Source organism: Nannobrachium achirus (genome assembly GCF_963921795.1).
Source record: "Nannobrachium achirus genome assembly, chromosome: 5".
NCBI lineage: Eukaryota > Metazoa > Chordata > Actinopteri > Myctophiformes > Myctophidae > Nannobrachium > Nannobrachium achirus.
Genome location: NC_137814.1, coordinates 47060095 through 47079923, shown reverse-complemented (window position 1 = coordinate 47079923; position 19829 = coordinate 47060095). Strand labels below are relative to the sequence as shown.

Below are 19829 nucleotides of genomic sequence, written 5' to 3'. Positions count from 1 at the left end.
ACTCACTTGACTTGCTAAGGAGCCCCCAGGAACCCGCAGCTGCCTGGGGGAAGGGGTGAGGGGGTGAGGTGGGGGGGGGGGGGGGGGGGGGGGCATAGAAAGAGAGAGCAGAGAGAGAGAGAGAGCGCGAGAGAAAGAGAGAGAATGGTGATGATGGATAGAAAGTGAAACGGAGAGAGCGCGCACAGGAGGTAGGCCCCCGTGCGGGACAAAGCGGCATGCTAGTGATATGACATTGAGAGATGTATCACTGTCTAATATCGCTGAGCTGACAAAAAGCCACAAATGGTCCCGCTCGGGCATTATGTGGCCCCAGTATGGGGTGGTTATTATTTAGTTCCACTGTAATGCAGTTAGCTGACAGTTTCACGGTGGCATTTCCACCCCCGGAGCACGGACAAAGCCGCGGCACAGGACCCATGCGGGGACGCATCGCTGGGCCAGGCTGCCACACGTTCCAGCCCAGCAGAGACCAAATTCTCCACAGACATGACCTCACTCTGGAGCCCAGTACGACCCAACCAGACACACCATACTCCACTCCCCAGGTTCAGAACCAACCAACCCCCCCCCCCCCCTTCTAAAGTAGAAGTATCAATACTTCAATGTAGAAATACTCCGTTAGGGTGGCCCTCACACCAAAATACCCATGAGAGTGGAATCCGCGTTCCACCAATGCATTTCAATGAGAAGGGAGCGTTTTTGCAGAAATCCTCTACTGGCATGAAACCGCTCCATTCTCATTGAAATGCATTGGCGGAACGCAGATTCCACTCTCATAGGTATTTTGGTGTGAGGGCACCCTTACAAGTAAAAGTCTGGAATTCAAAATGTACTTGACTAAAAAGTATGAAAGTGTTGGCATCAAAATGTACTTAAAGTTACCAAAAGTAAAAGTACAAAATGTTTGAAAATAGCAGATCTACAAGCTCACAACGCGTCGCGATGTGATGCGTTGTGAGGTTGTAGATCGGCTATTTTCAAACAGCCTTGGTATAAAATAGGGCTAAAGCAGTTAAAGTATGTTATATAATATTATAATTTATATCTGCAAAGTAACTCGTAACTAAAGTTTTCAAATAAATGTAGTGGAGTAAAAGTACAATATTTGGATGCGAGATGTGGTGGAGTAGAAGTAAAAGTATCGGAAATTGGAAATACTCAAGTAAAGTACAAATACCTTAAAATTTTACTTAAGTACAGTACTTAAGTAAATGTACTTAGTTACTTTACACCGCTGCATTCTACTTTACAGCAGTGGGTTTCAACCCTTTTCATATCAAGGTCCATTATTTTATTCAACATTTGAGACACAGACCACCATTTGATGAAATCTAGCCTCTGAGACCCGATTTTGTTGTCTTGGGATACGATTTTGTCCACAATTCCATGCCGTATTGTTGTGGTGCCAGTAGGAGAGATGACAGGCAAACGTTGACCAAAATAACAATTCTTCTAAATTCTCTAATTGTGTATCATGATACAGGTAGACTTGGAACCCCCTCAAGGACCACTGGTGGTCCCCGGACCACTGGTTGAAAACCATTGCTTCACAGCATTATTAAACTATCCAGCATGTGGTCTTTCCTATTGGCTCGACTTGCATTGTTAATGCTTTAGATAGATATATCATATTTGATATAACTCATATGTACATCATAGCAAGAAACCGGTGTTATAATTAGTACGGGGGTGACTAGCGGGACCCCGGAGTCCATTAGCTGTCATCTTGACCCAAACATTATTGTAACCCTCTCCTTTCTGGAGGCTGATGGTTTTAACAGTCAAGTGACCCAAGGTTAGCCTCTGACCTTTTGACAGCCTTGGCCCTGTGCGGGGCTGCTGCCGTTGAGAGGGTCTTCACCGCTGACCCCCTCACAGCCTCACAACGGCCCCCAACAAAACTTCACTACTGAACTGAGACTGGGAGAGAGCAGGGAGAGAGAGAGAGAGAGAGAGAGAGAGAGAGAGATCGTTGCATTCCATACTTTCTTCTCATCGTCGTTGTCGGGCGGAAACCTCGTATCTCCCAAGTTTCACATTTGTACGTTCTTTCGCAAAGTAAAGCCCTGCTTCATCATACAAGGCCGTCGCACAAAAGTAGTGAAAACAGCAGATCTACAAGCACACAACGCCTCGCGCCGCGAGGCGTTGTGTGCTTGTAGATCGGCTGTTTTCACTAGTTTGGATAGTTTTTTAAGTGATAAATGCAAAACGAACGGTTTTGGACATACAAGGTTTTCATCGGACAACAACGTCATGCTCTCCAATCACTAGCTTCTTTTCCATTGTGGAGCTGCACTGCCTCCCCCTCCTCCCCCTCCTTCCCCTTGCTCCTGCACAGTAAAACTCTCCATGTTCATTTAACTCTTGAGTGGAAAAAATGGGTCCATTTTGGGTCCATTTCATTCTGGGCTGCATGGTGGGTTTAAACTCTGAACAAATGTTCAACTGTTGTTTTCTCTTTGGTTTTCTTCTTTCTTGTTTTAAGGGACCATTTTTAGGAACTTTTAAAATTGAGGAACATTATTCTGCTGCAACATAAAATCCAATTCTTTCAAAAAAAAAGATTTTTTTTACTTCTCAAAGATGGAAGAAGGACATTAATCAAACAAGTTGTCTCTGGCGTCTACGCAAGGCGCATGAAGCACCTCATACGCAACAACAGCAAAAAAAAAAAAAAAAAAAAAATCTGGGGCTAAACAAAGTTAAGTGATTGACAACGCTGTCTGGCTTTACTCAATTAACTATCCTATTGTGTTCCTTTTTGCTGGAGTTCCCTCACCCCTCAGCCCCCCGAGCCCTTTTCTCCTCGCCCTCCTTTATCCTCCCCATCACAGAGTTTTGCTCAGCTAATACTCTCAAGGAAATAGAGAGCTCCTTTTCTGCCGGGGTTCCTTTCCCTGACCTTCCATTGCTCATTGCTTCTCTTTCAGTCACTTCACAGTGTCTCTGGGGTTATTGGGGAGAATGCCGGGAGAGTACATCAGCGCCGAGGGGCCGGCTCGGGGCAGGACCCCAGCCCCTTACTTCAAAGTTGGCCTGCATTCATTAATTGTCCTTTGAATTAATATTGGAGGATCACAATGCGGGTGCCAACAGAGAAAGAGGCTTTAATGAAGCATAGAGCTCGCATTCAGTTGCAGATCAGCCAGTGTGGATTTTTTTCTTTCTTTTTTTGAGAGAGAGAGAGATAGATAAAGAGAGAGAGAGAACGTGAAAGAGAATGATGCCAGTGTAGCAAGTAAATGTGGTGTGTATTTATGTGAGAGAAGAGAGAAAGAGAAAGGTTGTTAACTTCTTTATATTTATCATCCTTGCCATCACATGATGGATGCACAGAATTCTGAATTTGAAATGATCCAGCCGACGTGAATCTCCCCGAAAATGCCACTATAGTTCAGCTTTTCTATGTGGATCAAATGTTATAGTGGTCCAGTAGTCTGGAGCAGGGGCTTTCAAACTGTTTTGACCGCAGGGCACCCCTGTAAAATAACCTTTTCATCCACGGCACCCCTGAATTACACTGTTAACTTTTTAGAATCTTACATCCTATTGGAGAAATATCCGTTTCCAACCGAACTGACTGTAAATAACGTTAAACTTGACGTTTAACCACTTGAACCCCAGCATGCCTAAGGCTCACCAAAAATAGCCGATCTACAAGCTCGTAGATCTGCTATTTTTGGTGAAGAGAGTTGCCATAGATAGAAAAAAGTACTCATCAAGTACAGTGCAAATCAGGTCTGTTTTACTAAGCATAGTGAAGTGACATTGATGTAGTGATATTGAATTCCAAATATTATCAAATTGTCTCGCGGCACCCTTGGACTGGCATCACGGCACCCCAGGGTGCACCCACTTTGAAAACCCCTGGTCTGGAGTACTACCCACACATAAGCCAGGTAGAGTCAACAGATGGAGTCTGAGGCCCAGATTTAGAGCAAAAAACACTGATCTATAGTTGCAATGTCTGTTGTGACATGAGAAGGTCCCACACTCACTAGCAGCTCTGTGAGGCACCGTGAAAATGCACAAAATACTGACCAATACACAAGTTATAGAATTGCAGCCTCTATCTCTGTTTCTGTCTTCTTGGGGCTGCTCCCTAGCTGTCTGACAGGATATTGGTCCCTTGCCAAGGGCTGCTATATTCCCGCCCTCTGTGTGAGAGAGACCCACAGTTGTTTGTGTGCACTGCATGCCCCTTGAGAGTAAAAGTTATGAAACTTGATAATTGGTTTAGATGGCTCAGATGTGAGGGCCTACACGTGGAAGTTCGTTGCCCGATTTCCCCCTCAGGACACGCTTGGACTCGGTGTTTGCCGACTTTGCATATTCTCTGTGCTTTTATAAAAACATCCATTACTCAGGCTCTCCCGAACACAGTCTCTCTCTCTCTCTCTCTCTCTCTCTCTCTCTCTCTCTGCTTCCAAGTCTTGCTATCTTTCCCCATGCACCTAGAATCCATGCCAAAGTCACAGGGAGCCAGTAACCCACTTTATTTACACAAACAAAGTCCCACTCAGTTTCTTTGACAAAAGCAGCTAAATCTTTCATGTTTTGTCAGCACTTGATTCCTCCTGTCCCCCTGGCTATTTGCCTGCCTCTGGACAATGGGGGCAGGAGAATGGCAGCAGATTGTCGGAATGCACCTCAATGAAACCAATTATTACATGTTGACTGCGTTCACCATGGCAGATTTGAAAGCACTGGGCTCATTCAATTTGGCACCACAGGACTCCCTTTCAAGGGAAGTTATCCCTTTGACTGTTTGTATTTCTGAGCTTTCTTTTTTTTCTTCCTCCTCTTCTTTCTCCCCCTCCATCGTAAAAAAAAAAGAACCTGCAAGAGTGGGCTACTCCTCTTTCATGACTTTGGTTACTTTTAATTAGCTAAATGAGGCTAAAAAGAGCTGTCAGTGGATGTAAAAGTAATAAACGCAGGAAGGACTGTGGTTATCTGTTAATTAAATGACACTTAATGTGTCAATTCTTTATCAAACGACAATAAGCAATTCCCTAGTACATGTTTTTGTTATGGATATCATATGGACACTTTGCAGACAATGCTTAATAATTCAACAAGAGAAATGAAATGCTGGGGTTCCTCTGTTTATTTATTTTTCAGTCTGCTCTAACTAGCGACTAGTTGAGCTGTGTGTACTGTGCCCTCTCTCTTTTACGGGAAAACCAAATTTGTATTTGTTATTACAAAGTCACTTTGCAATCATGGCATTCATTCATACAGATATGGGGAACTGAATCAACAACTGAGGCAATATGGCCAACTCTCTCTCTCTCTCTCTCTCTCTCTCTCTCTCTCTCTCTCTCTCTCTCTCTCTTTCTCTCTCTCTCTCTCTCTCTCTCTCTTTCTCTCTCTCTCTCTCTCTCTCTCTCCCTCTCTCTCTCTCTCTCTCTCTGGACCATACTTGAACTGAATTTATGCTATAACTACATCATACAACTTCACTGCCTATAGGAGATTGTTTTACTGTTACCTTTACTCTGCACTAACTGAGCCTGCATCACGTTTACCATAGCCAGACATTTTATGTTTGTGGAATCATTGTGGTCTTTCGTTGCTTTTATAGTATTATTGAAATGTCTTAAATTATTATTGTGTATAATACCAATTTTTGTTGCGCATTGACCTGGGAGTTGCACGCCTAAATATCGATACACCTGTCAATGATAATAGAAGTTGAATTGAACCGAATGAAAAAAATCTCGAATGGGAAGTACACCATTTAGTTATCTAATTCATTCCAGAACACGTTACTATTAGCTCCAGGGTATCCTTTTTGCTCACAATGGCAGGCACTTGTTAATGCCATGCAGACCTGAGGCCGTGCAGTATAGAGTTTATCCCACAAACCTTTGCTTCCAATGTCCCCTTTTTCCCAGACAAATAAATCTAAATGAGCCAGCTTTGATCTTAGCACTTAAGGAAAGACAACAATGGTGGTGCAGGAGAAAGGACCAAGGGAGCAACAGGCTTCTCCCCTCCATGACAATAGCCTCTACAAACACCTACTTAATCAATATTTGGTCAGAAGACACTCTCTTAAGTGTCCCCAAAAAAGCACTCCTTTCACATTCTAATGAAGAGCTGTATAAAAGAAGGAAAAACAACAACCACTTCCACAAAGAGACAGAAGAATGAGTTATTGCTGTCCTGTAGATCAATATTGTCACTGGAGCTCTTTCATGTACTGCTGGAGCAACTATTGATGAGGTGCTGCCCGCCTTTGTTGTTTTATCATTTTTAAATAAATAAATACATAAATAAATAAATAAATAAATAAATAAATAGAAAAATAGATAAATAGGACGATTATATCAATTGAACTTGTAGGATATACAACTATGTATTTTCTATTCTATGTACAAGCTATGAAGGGAAAAAACTACTACTGGGCTTGAATAATAATAAAAAAAAGTAGGCCTAAAGACACTTCACACCTCACACTAATTTAATGTTTCCGATTAGTATTTCACACTCTCCGACTGACCATTTCCATGTGAAGTGAAAGGGCTTGGGGACTGTCGGAGGGAACTAACTAATAAACAGTGTTTTAAAAAGTTGCAGAAGTCAAGTGGCTGATCTGTATTCTGGAAGAGGGAGAGGGAAGTGCATGAATGCGCGCCCTAGGCGGAGAGGAAAGGGGCGGGCTTTGTCTCAGATGAAAGTGGGGAGAAATAAAGGGTTTGGATTTAATCTACTAGAAAAGGTTTTCCCTGAGATCACTGACTGAGCATCAAAACCCACTGCGCAAGAAAGCCGGAACAATAGTGCGCAAAAGACAGCGAGGGACACATTAATATAATCGCACAATACATGGCTATTTTTGGAGCTCCAATAGGCCTACTCGTTTATTTTTTAATTGTTTGTATATTGTTTCTGAAAAAATACCATGATTCTTGTTGTTATATACTTATACCTATTATTAATTATAAATATTTAACATACACTTTCGGGCAATTATCTGAAGATGATAGGCCTATTAATCACGGAATTGTGGTCATTAAATGCACATATATGCATGGCAATGCAATACGAGAAAACAATTATGTTTTTAGACCATATTATTTGTCGCTTAACTGGTGTTTCCAACTCAGCCACGCTTGTGAAAACATTCCTGAGATCCCCCAACAACAGGTCGTAAATCAACAGGTGTATGCATGAAGTCTACAACAGACTCCATCTTTCTCAAAGGGAAAACTCTCTAAACATTAGCAAAAAAAGCCCACAAATTAACATTTTGTAGGTGAAAAACAGGCTCTTTTGCCTCTCAGTAAGCAGTCTATAAAACGGCTCGAACTGAGCCTATAGTGTTCCCTGAATAATTCATCGCTCATTGCGGGCCCATAATGTCTTCTCCCAGGCCTTTGTCAGCGCATTTTTTCTTCTATTCTCTCCACATTTTGAAAAGGTTTTTTGGCGTCTTTTTGTGCGCCACTGAGCCGCTCACTGGCCCGCAGGCCTTTGTGCCGGCGAGGCCGAAGTGTGAGTCTCAATGGACTCTCGCGTCTTTGTCTCCAAGTTCATCCTCAAGTGTTCAATTGTGCGCGAGAGGGAGAAAAAAAGTTTCTTATGTGGACGGAACTGTTGGGCAAATGTTTGATCACCTTCATAGCAACGCTTGTCCACCGCTAAGTTTGTTAAGTCTATCGCATAAAAAAAAGCTATAATACCCACATGCGTGCATGCGTAAAAGCTTGAAAAACGTTCAATAATTGCTTTGGGGGATTTGATAAAAGTGTAATGACAAAAATAAAAGAAACATTTCTCCATCGATAATTGCATATTCAATTGTCAACTTCATGGGTCGTAATAAGTGTGGTCTAATTCTGGCTAAACAGTTTCAAGCTAAGCCATGCCATTAGTGACAAATTGATATTTATTTATGCATTTATTTTTCAATACTTTTCGATTCCTCTGTGGAATAAACACAAATCTACAACATCATCCTGAAACTATAGACACCTGCTGCTGATTATTATTGTTATTATTTTTATTATGATTTAATATTTTTTTAATAATTATTATTTTTGTTTGTTTGTTTGTTGCAGAACCACATGTAACATCCAAATTAGACAAACAAAACAAAGCGGTTCAATGGGCCGCTATATTTTATAATAATCACGAACGCCGGACAGTTTGAAAAAGCGGGGATAAAAGAACTGTTGAACAATTTAGAGTTGTGATTTTTATTTTTTTCCAGCCAAGTCTGTAACTCTGGTTCGGGTCTATTTGGTTCCATTTGTACACTATAGTGTCAGACAGAGAGTTAAGGGGAAACCTCGAAATTATGTGAAAGTTTGAAAACACAGCTCTGAAATGATAAGCCTGCACTTACATCTGTCTCCCAGGATGCCGTCTATGCTGTGCTTGGCTCTTCGCTCGTTCTCCTCCAGTTCTCTCTTCTCTATCTCATCATCATCCTCCTCATCCTCACCGACTCCCCCGAACTTACAGCGCATGATGCGACTGATGGCGCTCACTTTGAGAAATTAAAAAAAAAACAACGAAAGAATTGTTACAACAGAATTAGAGGTACTGGTGAATGTAGCAGGCTTTACTGAATAATTATTGTAATTTCTCCAATTAACAACAAAGAAATTCATTTTTTTTTTACAGTAGCACCATTTACGATTTCCTCAAACCTAGTTAAATGTATTTTTAAATAGCCAATTGGCAACACATTTCATTTTATTTGGAAAAACAGTAACTATTATACTTCTCTGGCCTTTCTTTAGACCTATATAACAGTTGTTAATGCTAGAGAATAAACGCGTCATGCGGCCTATACAGCTGTACCTGATGGAACGTTGTTCCTGTCGCAGATGCCATCCTTCAGCAACTTGTCCCTGATCTCCCAGCTGAACATGCCTGGGTTATCTCTCTTGTACTCCTCGATCTTTTTGTCCACGTCCGGGGATGTCGTTTGCTAAAAAAAAAAAAAAGAAAGAAAAGAAAACAATGATTTAATTGATTGAATGCGTACTTTATTAGAAGTTCGCATATAGCCTACATTAATAGCTCGAAAGATAATCGTGGCTCACGATTATCTTTCGAGCTATGTATTTTATGATTCGTGGTTTTAGTAACCGTGCAAAGCTACTTTAGGATGATGCATAATACATATAAGCCTATTATTTGGCTTAAGAACATTCAAATAAGACCCATGCAAGACCTCTACTACTGGTCCTATATATTTGTTCGGTGACGTTTGAACATGCTTGTCCCCTCCAACTGTATTTATGTTCCCCATTTTTTCCAACTGTATTTATTATATTATTCTGACATTGCTTTGGCAATGTAAACGTAAATGTTTTCGCATGCCTTTGAATTGAAATGAAGTTCATATCAAAAAGTCTAATCTCTCTACAGAAATGCAGGTTGTGATCTGATCCCTCACCTTCGGCTTGCTGCCTCCGATGGCCCCGGGCCTGATGGAGCCTGTCTCCTGGTACCGGCACAGGATCTTGGACACGCAGCCGTGGGACACGCGGAGCTGCCGGGAGATGACGCACGGCCGCACGCCGTGGTGGGCCATCTCCACGATCTTGTGGCGGATGTGGTTGGGCAGGGGTCTGCCGTTTATGAAGACCCCGCCGAGCTGGTTGACACGGCCCTGTCCAAGCGGAGTGGACACTGCGTGGATGGGACAGGGGATTGCATGCCATTTAATGCAAATGTTTAGACCTATATTGTCCTATAATAGCCTCGGTATATAAGCCAGGCCTTTACGTAGGCTATAAGCACTAATACATCTCTATAAGCCAATAGAGCAACTTTTCTTAGACAATATTAAAATTGTTTCGGCAGTAGCCTATAGTGTTTCTCAAAGTGTTTTTTCTGTGGGTCTAAATTGACCCATAAGTCTGTACAAATGGAACCAAATGGAACCATAAGCCATAACGGGTCCATTTGGTTCCATATACTGTCAGAGTTAAGGGGAGACCCTTGGCCTCTTGGCTATATACAATACATTCTTTAGTGTCATTTACAAACTGTCGACTTTTTTGAACTCTTGAATCACCACATTGTCCACATACATAGTACATAAATACATACATAGTAGGGCAGGAGAGAGGGGTCTACCAGCACCCCAATGACATGTTTTCGAAACCTGTTTTTTTTGGACCGTTATGATGTCTAGTTATGATTTCTGCTTGTTGCCGTCGCCAACTAATGTCCCATGGGGTTCATTTTTAACCTTTTCTCACAACTATTCCCAATCTGAACCATACAATGGTCATAACAGAAAATGCCATAACGCTTGATGTAAACAACCTACAGGGACAAATGAACACACTTTTCTATATGATTTTGACCCAGGGAATTCATTAAAGTGGTTATTTTTTACATTTAAGCACATCTTGACCCTATTTCAGGACAGAAACGGCGAATAATAACCCAAAAATGTTCAAAACACGTCTATACTTCTCTTTGTACAGATGAATTAAGGTGTATTCTTTTGATACCACAGGTTTTTTAGGACCCTTATGATGTCTAGTTATGATTTCTGCTTGTTGCCGTGGTCAACTAATGTCCCATGGGGTTAATTTTTAACCTTTTCTCACATATCCACAATTAGTGTGGGGATTTAGGGGAGCAAATGCTAAATTCGTGCAATTTTGACTTAAAGCGCGAAATTTTGCACAGATGTAGCCCAGGGCTTGCTCTAATGATTTAGCTTGGCCGCCCGAGTCTGCGACCTTCGGGGTCTCCACAGCGGTCAAATCAAGTTGGGCTTCCATTGACTTTCTATACAGGAGGAAAATACCCAGAAAAAGATTTTTTTTCTGGGTATTTAAGGAGGATCTGAGGGGTCTAACTAGGGGTTTGTCATGATGCTGAATCCATTGCAGGCATTTGTTTTACACAAAAAACATTCAGTGGGCTAGAAATGGCCTTAGAAAACAATACACGTATGGGTGAGTATTAATGTTAGTCGGAGGCCTTAGGGTTTTTTTTTCTCGTGCTAATCAGTCTAAAAGTTCAAGATTTTGCACAGATGTAGCTCAGGGCATGCTCTAATGATTTAACTAGGGCGCCCGAGTCTGCGACATTCGGGGTTGCCACAGCGGCCAAATCAAGTTGGGCTCCCATCGACTTTAGTGATGAAAAGTGATGAGTCATCACTTTTCAGAGTTGTGTGGGTGCTGTGGCGACCCCGAAGGTCGCAGACTCGGGCGCCCTAGCTAAATCATTAGAACATGCCCTGAGCTACATCTGTGCAAAATTTTGAACTTTTAGACTGATTAGCACAAGAAAAAAAAACCCTAAGGCCTCCGACTAACATGAATACTCACCCATACGTGTATTGTTTTCTGAGGCCATTTCTAGCCCACAGAATGTTTTTTGTGCAAAACAAATGCCTGCAATGGATTCAGCATCATGACAAACCCCTAGTTAGACCCCTCAGATCCTCCTTAAATACCCAGAAAAAAAATCTTTTTCTGGGTATTTTCCTCCTGTATAGAAAGTCAATGGAAGCCCAACTTGATTTGACCGCTGTGGAGACCCCGAAGGTCGCAGACTCGGGCGCCCTAGCTAAATCATTAGAGCAAGCCCTGGGCTACATCTGTGCAAAATTTTGCGCTTTAAGTCAAAATTGCACGAAATTAGCATTTGCTCCCCTAAATCCCCACACTAATTGGGGATATGTGAGAAAAGGTTAAAAATGAACCCCATGGGACATTAGTTGACCACGGCAACAAGCAGAAATCATAACTAGACATCATAAGGGTCCTAAAAAACCTGTGGTATCAAAAGAATACACCTTAATTTATCTGTACAAAGAGAAGTATAGACGTGTTTTGAACATTTTTGGGTTATTTTTCACCGTTTCTGTCCTGAAATAGGGTCAAGATGTGCATAAATGTTAAAAATAACCACTTTAATGAATTCCCTGGGTCAAAATCATATAGAAAAGTGTGTTCATTTGTCCCTGTAGGTTGTTTACATCAAGCGTTATGGCATTTTCTGTTATGACCATTGTATGGTTCAGATCGGGAATAGTTGTGAGAAAAGGTTAAAAATGAACCCATGGGACATTAGTTGGCGACGGCAACAAGCAGAAATCATAACTAGACATCATAACGGTCCAAAAAAAACAGGTTTCGAAAACATGTCACTGGGGTGCTGGTAGACCCCTCTCTCCTGCCCTACTAACACATTTACTGTACACGTTCCACTCTGCAATATTACATTACACTGTCCAACAAGTGATGTCAAATACCACTACCTTCTAAAGAGTAGCCTCCCCGCATGGGGTAGTTCTGGTGTGGATTGGGTCGCATCATCCTTGGTATGCCCCCCGCTAGCGCTGTCATGACTCCTGACCCTCCGTCAGGCAGCAGGGACTCCAACAACCGACTGTTGTCAACAGTTTGTGATTCTCGAAAGCTTTATTTTAAAAGATGTATTTCTGAGACAAATAGGCCTACGTGAGGTGGCCTCCAGGTCCTTTTAGCCAGAATGTTGCGTCGGTCGGTCGGTCGGTTGACAAACAACAACAACAAAAAGTTAAATCCCTCGGAAATGTTGAGGACGAGTATTATCCAAATTAGCCCGATATGAAAGATAGAAGCTAATGGGTGATTTATAACCAAAAAAGTACTGCGCCGTGTTTTAAATGGTTTACATGCGTCTCTCTCTCTCTCTCTAGATGTTGGTGACAGTCCTGTGGGAGGATTTGGAAGAATAGATAGAAGTCAAAACATTTTATCTGTTTGTTGCTCTCCCCTCTGACTCCGCGGTCTGCCCGCTGATTGGTCCACGGCCGGACCGTCCAGGGGTTGCAGGAGCTCCCTGATTGGACGAGAGGATTCTCTCTCTCTCTCTCTCTCTCTCTCTCTCTCTCTCTCTCTCTCTCTCTCTCTCTCTCTCTCTCTCTCTCTCTCTCTCTCTCTCTCTCTCTCTCTCTCTCTCTCTCTCTCTCTCTCTGGATTGACCTCACCATTCAAACTTTTGCTGCGATCTAAACTTTTTCACCGAGATAACGGAGACGAGTCAGATTGTGAATATAAACCACAATTGAACAAATGCGTAACTTGCGTAAAATGCGTAAAATGTGATATGTTAAAGGAAATCAATAAAAACATATGCCCATAGGCATGGGATTTTCATAACTGATTTTCCAGCCTATAACTGCACAAAAAATAGGATGTTGGAGATGAGGAATTTATTGTACACCTATTTAGTCAGCCTATAATGTTAACGCGCTAATTACAATAAAGGAACACGATGGACGCAGCGGGAAACGACGCCGGCAGCGCTGTAAAAGTTGTCTGCAGACAGACAGACAGACAGACAGACAGACAGACAGACAGACAGACAGTGCAATGCAATGGTGTCCACACAATATTTATAACTGCACAAATGCAAAAAAAAAAAACTCTCACAGTTAAAAGTAACGATATCTAATATAAAAGCTTTATTTGTACAGCAAAGGCAAGGATTTGTTTATTATTGTATTAGCCTATTAGTATTATTATTGTTGTTGTTGTTGTCATCATCATCATCATCATCATCATCGTTGTTGTTCATATTAACATAGCTATTAACATATCATTTATAATTACAGTTTGGCTTAACGTTGATACAATTATTTAATTTAAGAACAATTGGAAATATTGAAAACACATAGGCTACAATGTCATCATAGGTTTATAATCATAAGGCTATATACTTTATAACATAGATTATAGATAGATAGCCTGCCTATGATTGATTAGGACCTATAAACAAACTTTCCTCTGAAGGTCAAGTCATTTTTCAGTTCAAAAATATTATCAGAGAGAATGCACACACATGCACTGTCAGTCTGTCACACGCCAATGAGCGTTTATTTTGTGCAATCAGGTCCCAGGTGCGCGCTAACCGGATTAAAATGTGTGCAGGGCCGCAATCCACAGTAGGCCACGAGGCACGCCGAGCAGCGAGTACAACGGTAATCAAGACTTATTATGGGTGTAAAAATTCTCACTTGTCCGACCTTGTTGGATTGACTGATGGATATGCAAAATAGTTTCAAGTAGTCTATATCCTATTATATAGCTTGCAAAAGGTGATTTGTTTAATTTATAACTTGCTCAAAACTTATTTTTGTATGAATTATTAAATTCGTTTTATTGGCCGGGTAATTGCTGGTTCAACCTATTATTTAGTTTAATTATAATTAAATCCACACAAAACCATAATGATTTGATAGAGTAACCGGGGTTCATTAAGAACTTCCCAAACAAATTGCGCTCTTTCTAACTTCAGTGTTAAATGAAAAGACAAAAGGAGCAGAGAGACACAGAGAGAGAGAGTGTTGTTGAGCTATAGCCTGTTTGGGAACGTTTCCTCTGCTCTGGAACGCGCGGACAATGGGACGCACGCAGGAGGCAAATGTGTGCTGGATGCGGGAGATCCAGAAGCGTGTAAAGGGAGAAATTGCTCTTTTTGCCCCAGTTCCATGATTCCATCACCCTGGTCTCACAGGCTCCACGGTCGCCCAATGGTAGGACTAATTCAACAATAGGCGCTACCAGGACCCGTGGTTCAGCCACACGTTAGTGTAACACACCCGTGCAAATGGACGATTATTGACACGCAACCACATGAGGGATCACTTGACTTTTCTGAAGCCTTGTTGAGTTGAGATAATTAGCCGTGTTTAATGGGCAAATGTGGTATTTTTCCAGAGATAGCCTCGTATATATATGGGTCTCTGATTCGTTAGGCCTATATCCGCGAACTGTTATGTCCGTAGATGCGGCTCTAAGCTGCTGCTAGACTATTTAATTCACTTGAAAACTTGATTCGTCCCCGAGGGGCAATTATAGGCTATGTCAAACAAGACAACAGCGTGTGCAACACTGCATAATATAACATGTGCATCACAATATAGCCTATACCATACAAGTTGTTTTACGCAATAATCTGTCTATAACTTCAACAACACAGACTACAATACAATTTAACTGTATATAAAGTAAATTAAGTGCAAGCGTGCAAAAGGTGATAAATTGCGCGTGGGCAGAAATGTGTGATCTAAAAAAAACACATTCAAATCTACAGGTTGCATGCATTAGTTCTGTCAAATAACCTCTGATCAGCCACAGACCAATATGCTTTACTAAAAAGAAATATTTATTTAAATCAATGTACTCTAAAGTGAAAACTTTGTATAACTTTAAATTAAGCCAAATTCAGTTGAATCCTTATTTTTCTCACTTTATATTTTAGACTATATTTTTAGATGTATTTAATCTAAAATGTAGGCTATAACCCAAATACCTTTTATTCATAGCCTTTTATTAGCATTGCTTGATGTCAAAAGTTTGAAGGAAAGAAAGAAAGAAAGAAAGAAAGAAAGAAAGAAAGAAAGAAAGAAAGAAAGAAAGAAAGAAAATAAAAACTTGTTCTCCCTTTTACGTTTTTTTTTTCCTTTCTTCTTTTTTCCTTCTTTTTTATTGCGGCGAGCCACAGCATGCGGCCTGGTAATATATTTTTCCTCTTAGGACTAAGGTGAGATCTTTTCCCATTAGAAAAATAGATTTAGTGGACACAGAAACCTCGAGGAAACTTTATATGTCCATAAAAGACGGAATGGGAGAAAAACAAAGTTATCATACGAAGTTGGGCTATCATGAAAAGGATATTGGATCTACCATGTCAAATCAATTAGGGGAGGGAAATCCAAGTCAGAGAACTGGGCTCTGTTGGTGCACAAAATGCACCGAAAATAAAAAGACCCAAAAATGCCTGAGAAAAGTGTGTATAACAAGATGTAGACCCAAAATAACTCGGGGCACTTTCAACCAGTAGTATTTCTGAACTCTTTTAACGAAGAAACCAGATGAATAACTAAAAATAATAGAGTCTATAATAACACCTCACAACTGGGCTTAATAACAAAGAAGTGTATAAGAGTACAAGCACAGCCTGCAGGCCTATATGCCTATAGCCTTATATTAACTAAAATGTGTCATACAAAAACACAATAAATGTTGATACAAAGTTTCACTTATATGCTTCAGTGATAAAGTGTCTCCAAAGCACAGCTGTCTTAAGTTTTCAATGACTTTCTATTAGCAACAAGGAATATGCTATAACTATCTGTCATTTAAAAATCTATATAAGCACAAAACCCATTTATTAGCCAATAAAGAGTCTCAAAGGGGCATTTAAAACAATGCACTGCTAAATATGTGGGGATAGCTGTCACACTTCGTTTGAGATCTTGACTTAAAGTACAATTACAATTACTACATGCCTATCTTTATTAATATGTACAACCATATTATTACTAAAGATTAGGCGATATTTGTCTGGTTAATTTGATAGGGACAGATACAGTCAGTGTACACAACTGAGGGCATCTGATGAAAGCATATACAGTATATTGATTGGTTGATGAATGTATTAGAAGGTTGCATAATAGGAAAAAGTACTGATTCATGATAGTACAAATCCCTGGTAAAAGGTCAACTAAAAGGAGATCCTAGTGAGCTTTTTGGCTCATTCACAGGAACCACTTTATGTATCTCATTATAACATTGAAAGACATAAAAAAAAACATCAAAAAGAAGAAAAAGGGAAAAGAAAAGAAAAAGAAGTGTAAGATATTTACAGTGGAAAAGGGAAGGTAAGTATGGGTTTAGTCTATTACAAGGTTCGAGTAGCAGCCGTCTATATAAGCAGGAGGAGTTCCACTCATCCCCACCCAGAACATGCACATACCGAAAATGAACCAAATGGACCCTCGTCCATTGAGTCAATTTTTACATTCTCAGAGTGTTTATACTCTTGCACACCATCAGATGCATCACATTTTTCTCAACTCTCAAAGTGTTTACTCCTGCTCTTTTACTGTGCACCATGATGCATCATCATCACTGTTTATGTTTTAAATACTTTTTTGTCAGCTATGATCACTGGAACAAAGCCTGCCTTGAAATGTCTCCCTTAAATAGTTGCAGTCAACCCAATCTGTTAAGATAATGTTTTGTTGTGTGTGCCTCCATTAACCTGTAACCTGCATGTCAGTGATAACTCACAAGCGGTGAGCCTACTGTGCATCACAAAGACTACAGAAGCTTGCCTTGGGACGGAGAAAGACATTAGAATGACATACATACATGCATAGGCTACATTTAGATAAACATCTCAAACACATCGCATCTCTTTGGAAGAAGGAAATCTATGCACTAATTAGAAGCCCTTACTTCTGTCTTTATAAACTTACAAAACACATAGCATTTTGTGGTGCGTTTGATGTTGGCAAGAAAACGTGTGACCCACAACACATGAATGGGAACTCAAACCGAGCACTCCTTACCATTACAAGGGAAAAGACAGAGAGATGCGGTGCATTTGTTAACCATACAGCCTCGGGGCATGCAAGGTTATTTCAACAGGTCTCTTAGATGCAGAGCGAATTATGAGTTTATTGCCCCCATAATGAACTCCTAGTGTGACACTGGGTGTTACCCACACAGTCAAATCCTGAGTTAATGAACTAATGAACTTAATATTGAATATTGAAAACGTCTCATGCCAATAAAGCTGAATTTAATGAAACCCATAATGTAAAAACTGACTCATACATTCAATTGATGCTCAATAGCAGATGAATAGACTGATGGTGGTGGTTTGTGTGTGTGTGTGTGTGTGTGTGTGTGTGTGTGTGTGTGTGTGTGTGTGTGTGTGTGCGTGCGTGCGTGCGTGCGTGCATGCGTGCGTGTGCGTGTGCGCGAGTGCATCCATGTATTTTAAGGGTGAAGGGTGTTTATAGTGCAACCATCCTGATCTCCTAAATATGTCATCTGATATCATGCCTCACAGTTGGATTTCCTACTTCACCAGGAACCACAGTCTGAGGAGCACAGCTGATAAAATCCAGCAACGTGTTGGTTCTAGAAGGCTCCAACATATAAATTATATGAAAGTCATTTATTACAGTGTGCCAACCTGATTTTGACAGGGCCTGGGGTTCCCACCATGACAGACGATATACAAGTCTATATGGACGTTTCTGCAGGAAAGTGATAGATCAATATCATGTGAGCATTTTCCCATTTTGATCTCAAGTCACAAAATATGCATGTCACAATGCTCCCACAATTTCCAGACGTGGCTGAAAATGGTAACAATGTCCCAACTTTTTAAATGATACCTTTTTCATGGAAGCACAGTCATGTGTAAATGTGAGTGTAGAATGAGGAATATTTGGTTTTATGCATGGATTGTAAAATACTAAGCATCCTTTAAGAAATATTGATAACTATTGATTTTTGTTTTGCGCTTTTTTGTGTCAGACATTCAGATTGTCCACAGTCACCCATTTTAAAATATTCTGTCCGAGAAACCCTCATGAGAAAAGCTGTTTTGGTTTAAAGTAAATTATCTAAATGTATCACTTCTTGTCACCTGGTAGATGCAAGGTGCATGTACCATGCAGATGTTGGTTACTTGTTCATGTTCACATATGTTGTGTTATTTAGATAGACAAGTATTGTTTTCTTGACCACAAATGCTACAGATGTTATTTAGATAGCATGTTGTTTAGACAGATCCTAGTTTTGATGCTTGTGGTATCCTAGTTATACTTCATTGTTTTCTTCCTATTTACCCTTTCATTTGTTGATTGGTTCATGCCATTCTACTCTGATCTTGCACATTGAAAGTCACTCTGGATATGAAAGTGTCAACGTCATAAGAGAAAATGTTTTATAGTGATGATATGTAACACATCGTTAAAACAGCCACTGATGCAGATTTTGTATTGTAAGCATTTGTAATCATCTTCAGTCTCATCAAGGAGCCCTGGGAATCCGCAGACCCCACTTTGAAAACCTCAGTAACACACTGTACTGTAACATGAATACAGGAACTATAACGGGCATAAGCCCCTTTTCCACTGCAAGGTGGAAACAGCACTTTCAGGAACCTGGTTTTGTTTCCATTGGGAACGGCCTGGTTCCAGACGAGGTTCCTGGAACCTTTTTTAAGTCCTGCTCCTGAGGAAGAACTAAACTTTAGTTCTGGGAACCTAATGGGAGGGGCCAGCAGCGCTGCTGCTCTTCTTTTGGGACCTTCCCGGTTAGTTCTGGTTATATAACGTAAGCAGAGTTTTCCTGGAACTTCACAGGTTCTTGAAAGTTCTTGGTTCTGGAAAGTTCTGGTTCTAGTTCTGGGTCGGCCCTACAGTGGAAATGGGGCTTAAATTAAACTGGTTCTTTTATGATTGGCAGAATCTGCTGTGTTCCTCTTGTAATTCTAGTTGCTCAATCACAGAGCAGAAGCAAATATTGACAATATTATTTTACTTATACCATGTCAGGTAGCTATACAACCCAATGTTGTACTAAACTAATAACTATTTGAATATTATTGCTATTTATTTTTCAAATACTTATAAATAGTAATAATAAACTTTTTACCATAGTCAATTTGATTAAGTAATCAGCTTGGAAAACAGACTATTCACATGCTGTTCCAATACTTTGTTTTGTTTTAAAGGTTTGTGACACCTTTTAATCAACAAACATCATTCCAGATCTAGAAATGCACACTATGGTTAGAGATGGCTAGATGACTAAAAAAACATTAATATGTACAACCACAAGAGGGCATGTGTGAGCTTACTTTGCATGGTTTCATACACAGAAAGTAACTGATACAGTAGTCACATTTTATATTTTCAGGTTCAACTTGAGTGTTTTATTGTCACATGCATGATGCACTTTGGTTGTAGCAAACAACATTGCAGCAGCCCATACCGAGGTAGAGAGATACATTCTCTCACATATACTAAGAAAAAG

The 19829-nt window shown here is 40.5% G+C and overlaps 1 protein-coding gene across 1 annotated transcript in view; it reads right to left on the bottom strand.

Moving 5' to 3' along the window:
* Window positions 1-12347, bottom strand: part of pax3a (paired box 3a) — a gene marked incomplete at both ends in the record, with an annotated part of 33168 nt that extends 20821 nt beyond the window's left edge. Inside the window, 4 exons of the mRNA XM_080726403.1 lie at window positions 8363-8506; window positions 8824-8953; window positions 9425-9660; window positions 12260-12347. Coding sequence (XP_080582529.1) covers window positions 8363-8506; window positions 8824-8953; window positions 9425-9660; window positions 12260-12347 — 598 coding nt within the window. The remainder of the gene's footprint in view (window positions 1-8362; window positions 8507-8823; window positions 8954-9424; window positions 9661-12259) is intronic.
* Window positions 12348-19829: the final 7482 nt, after the last annotated feature.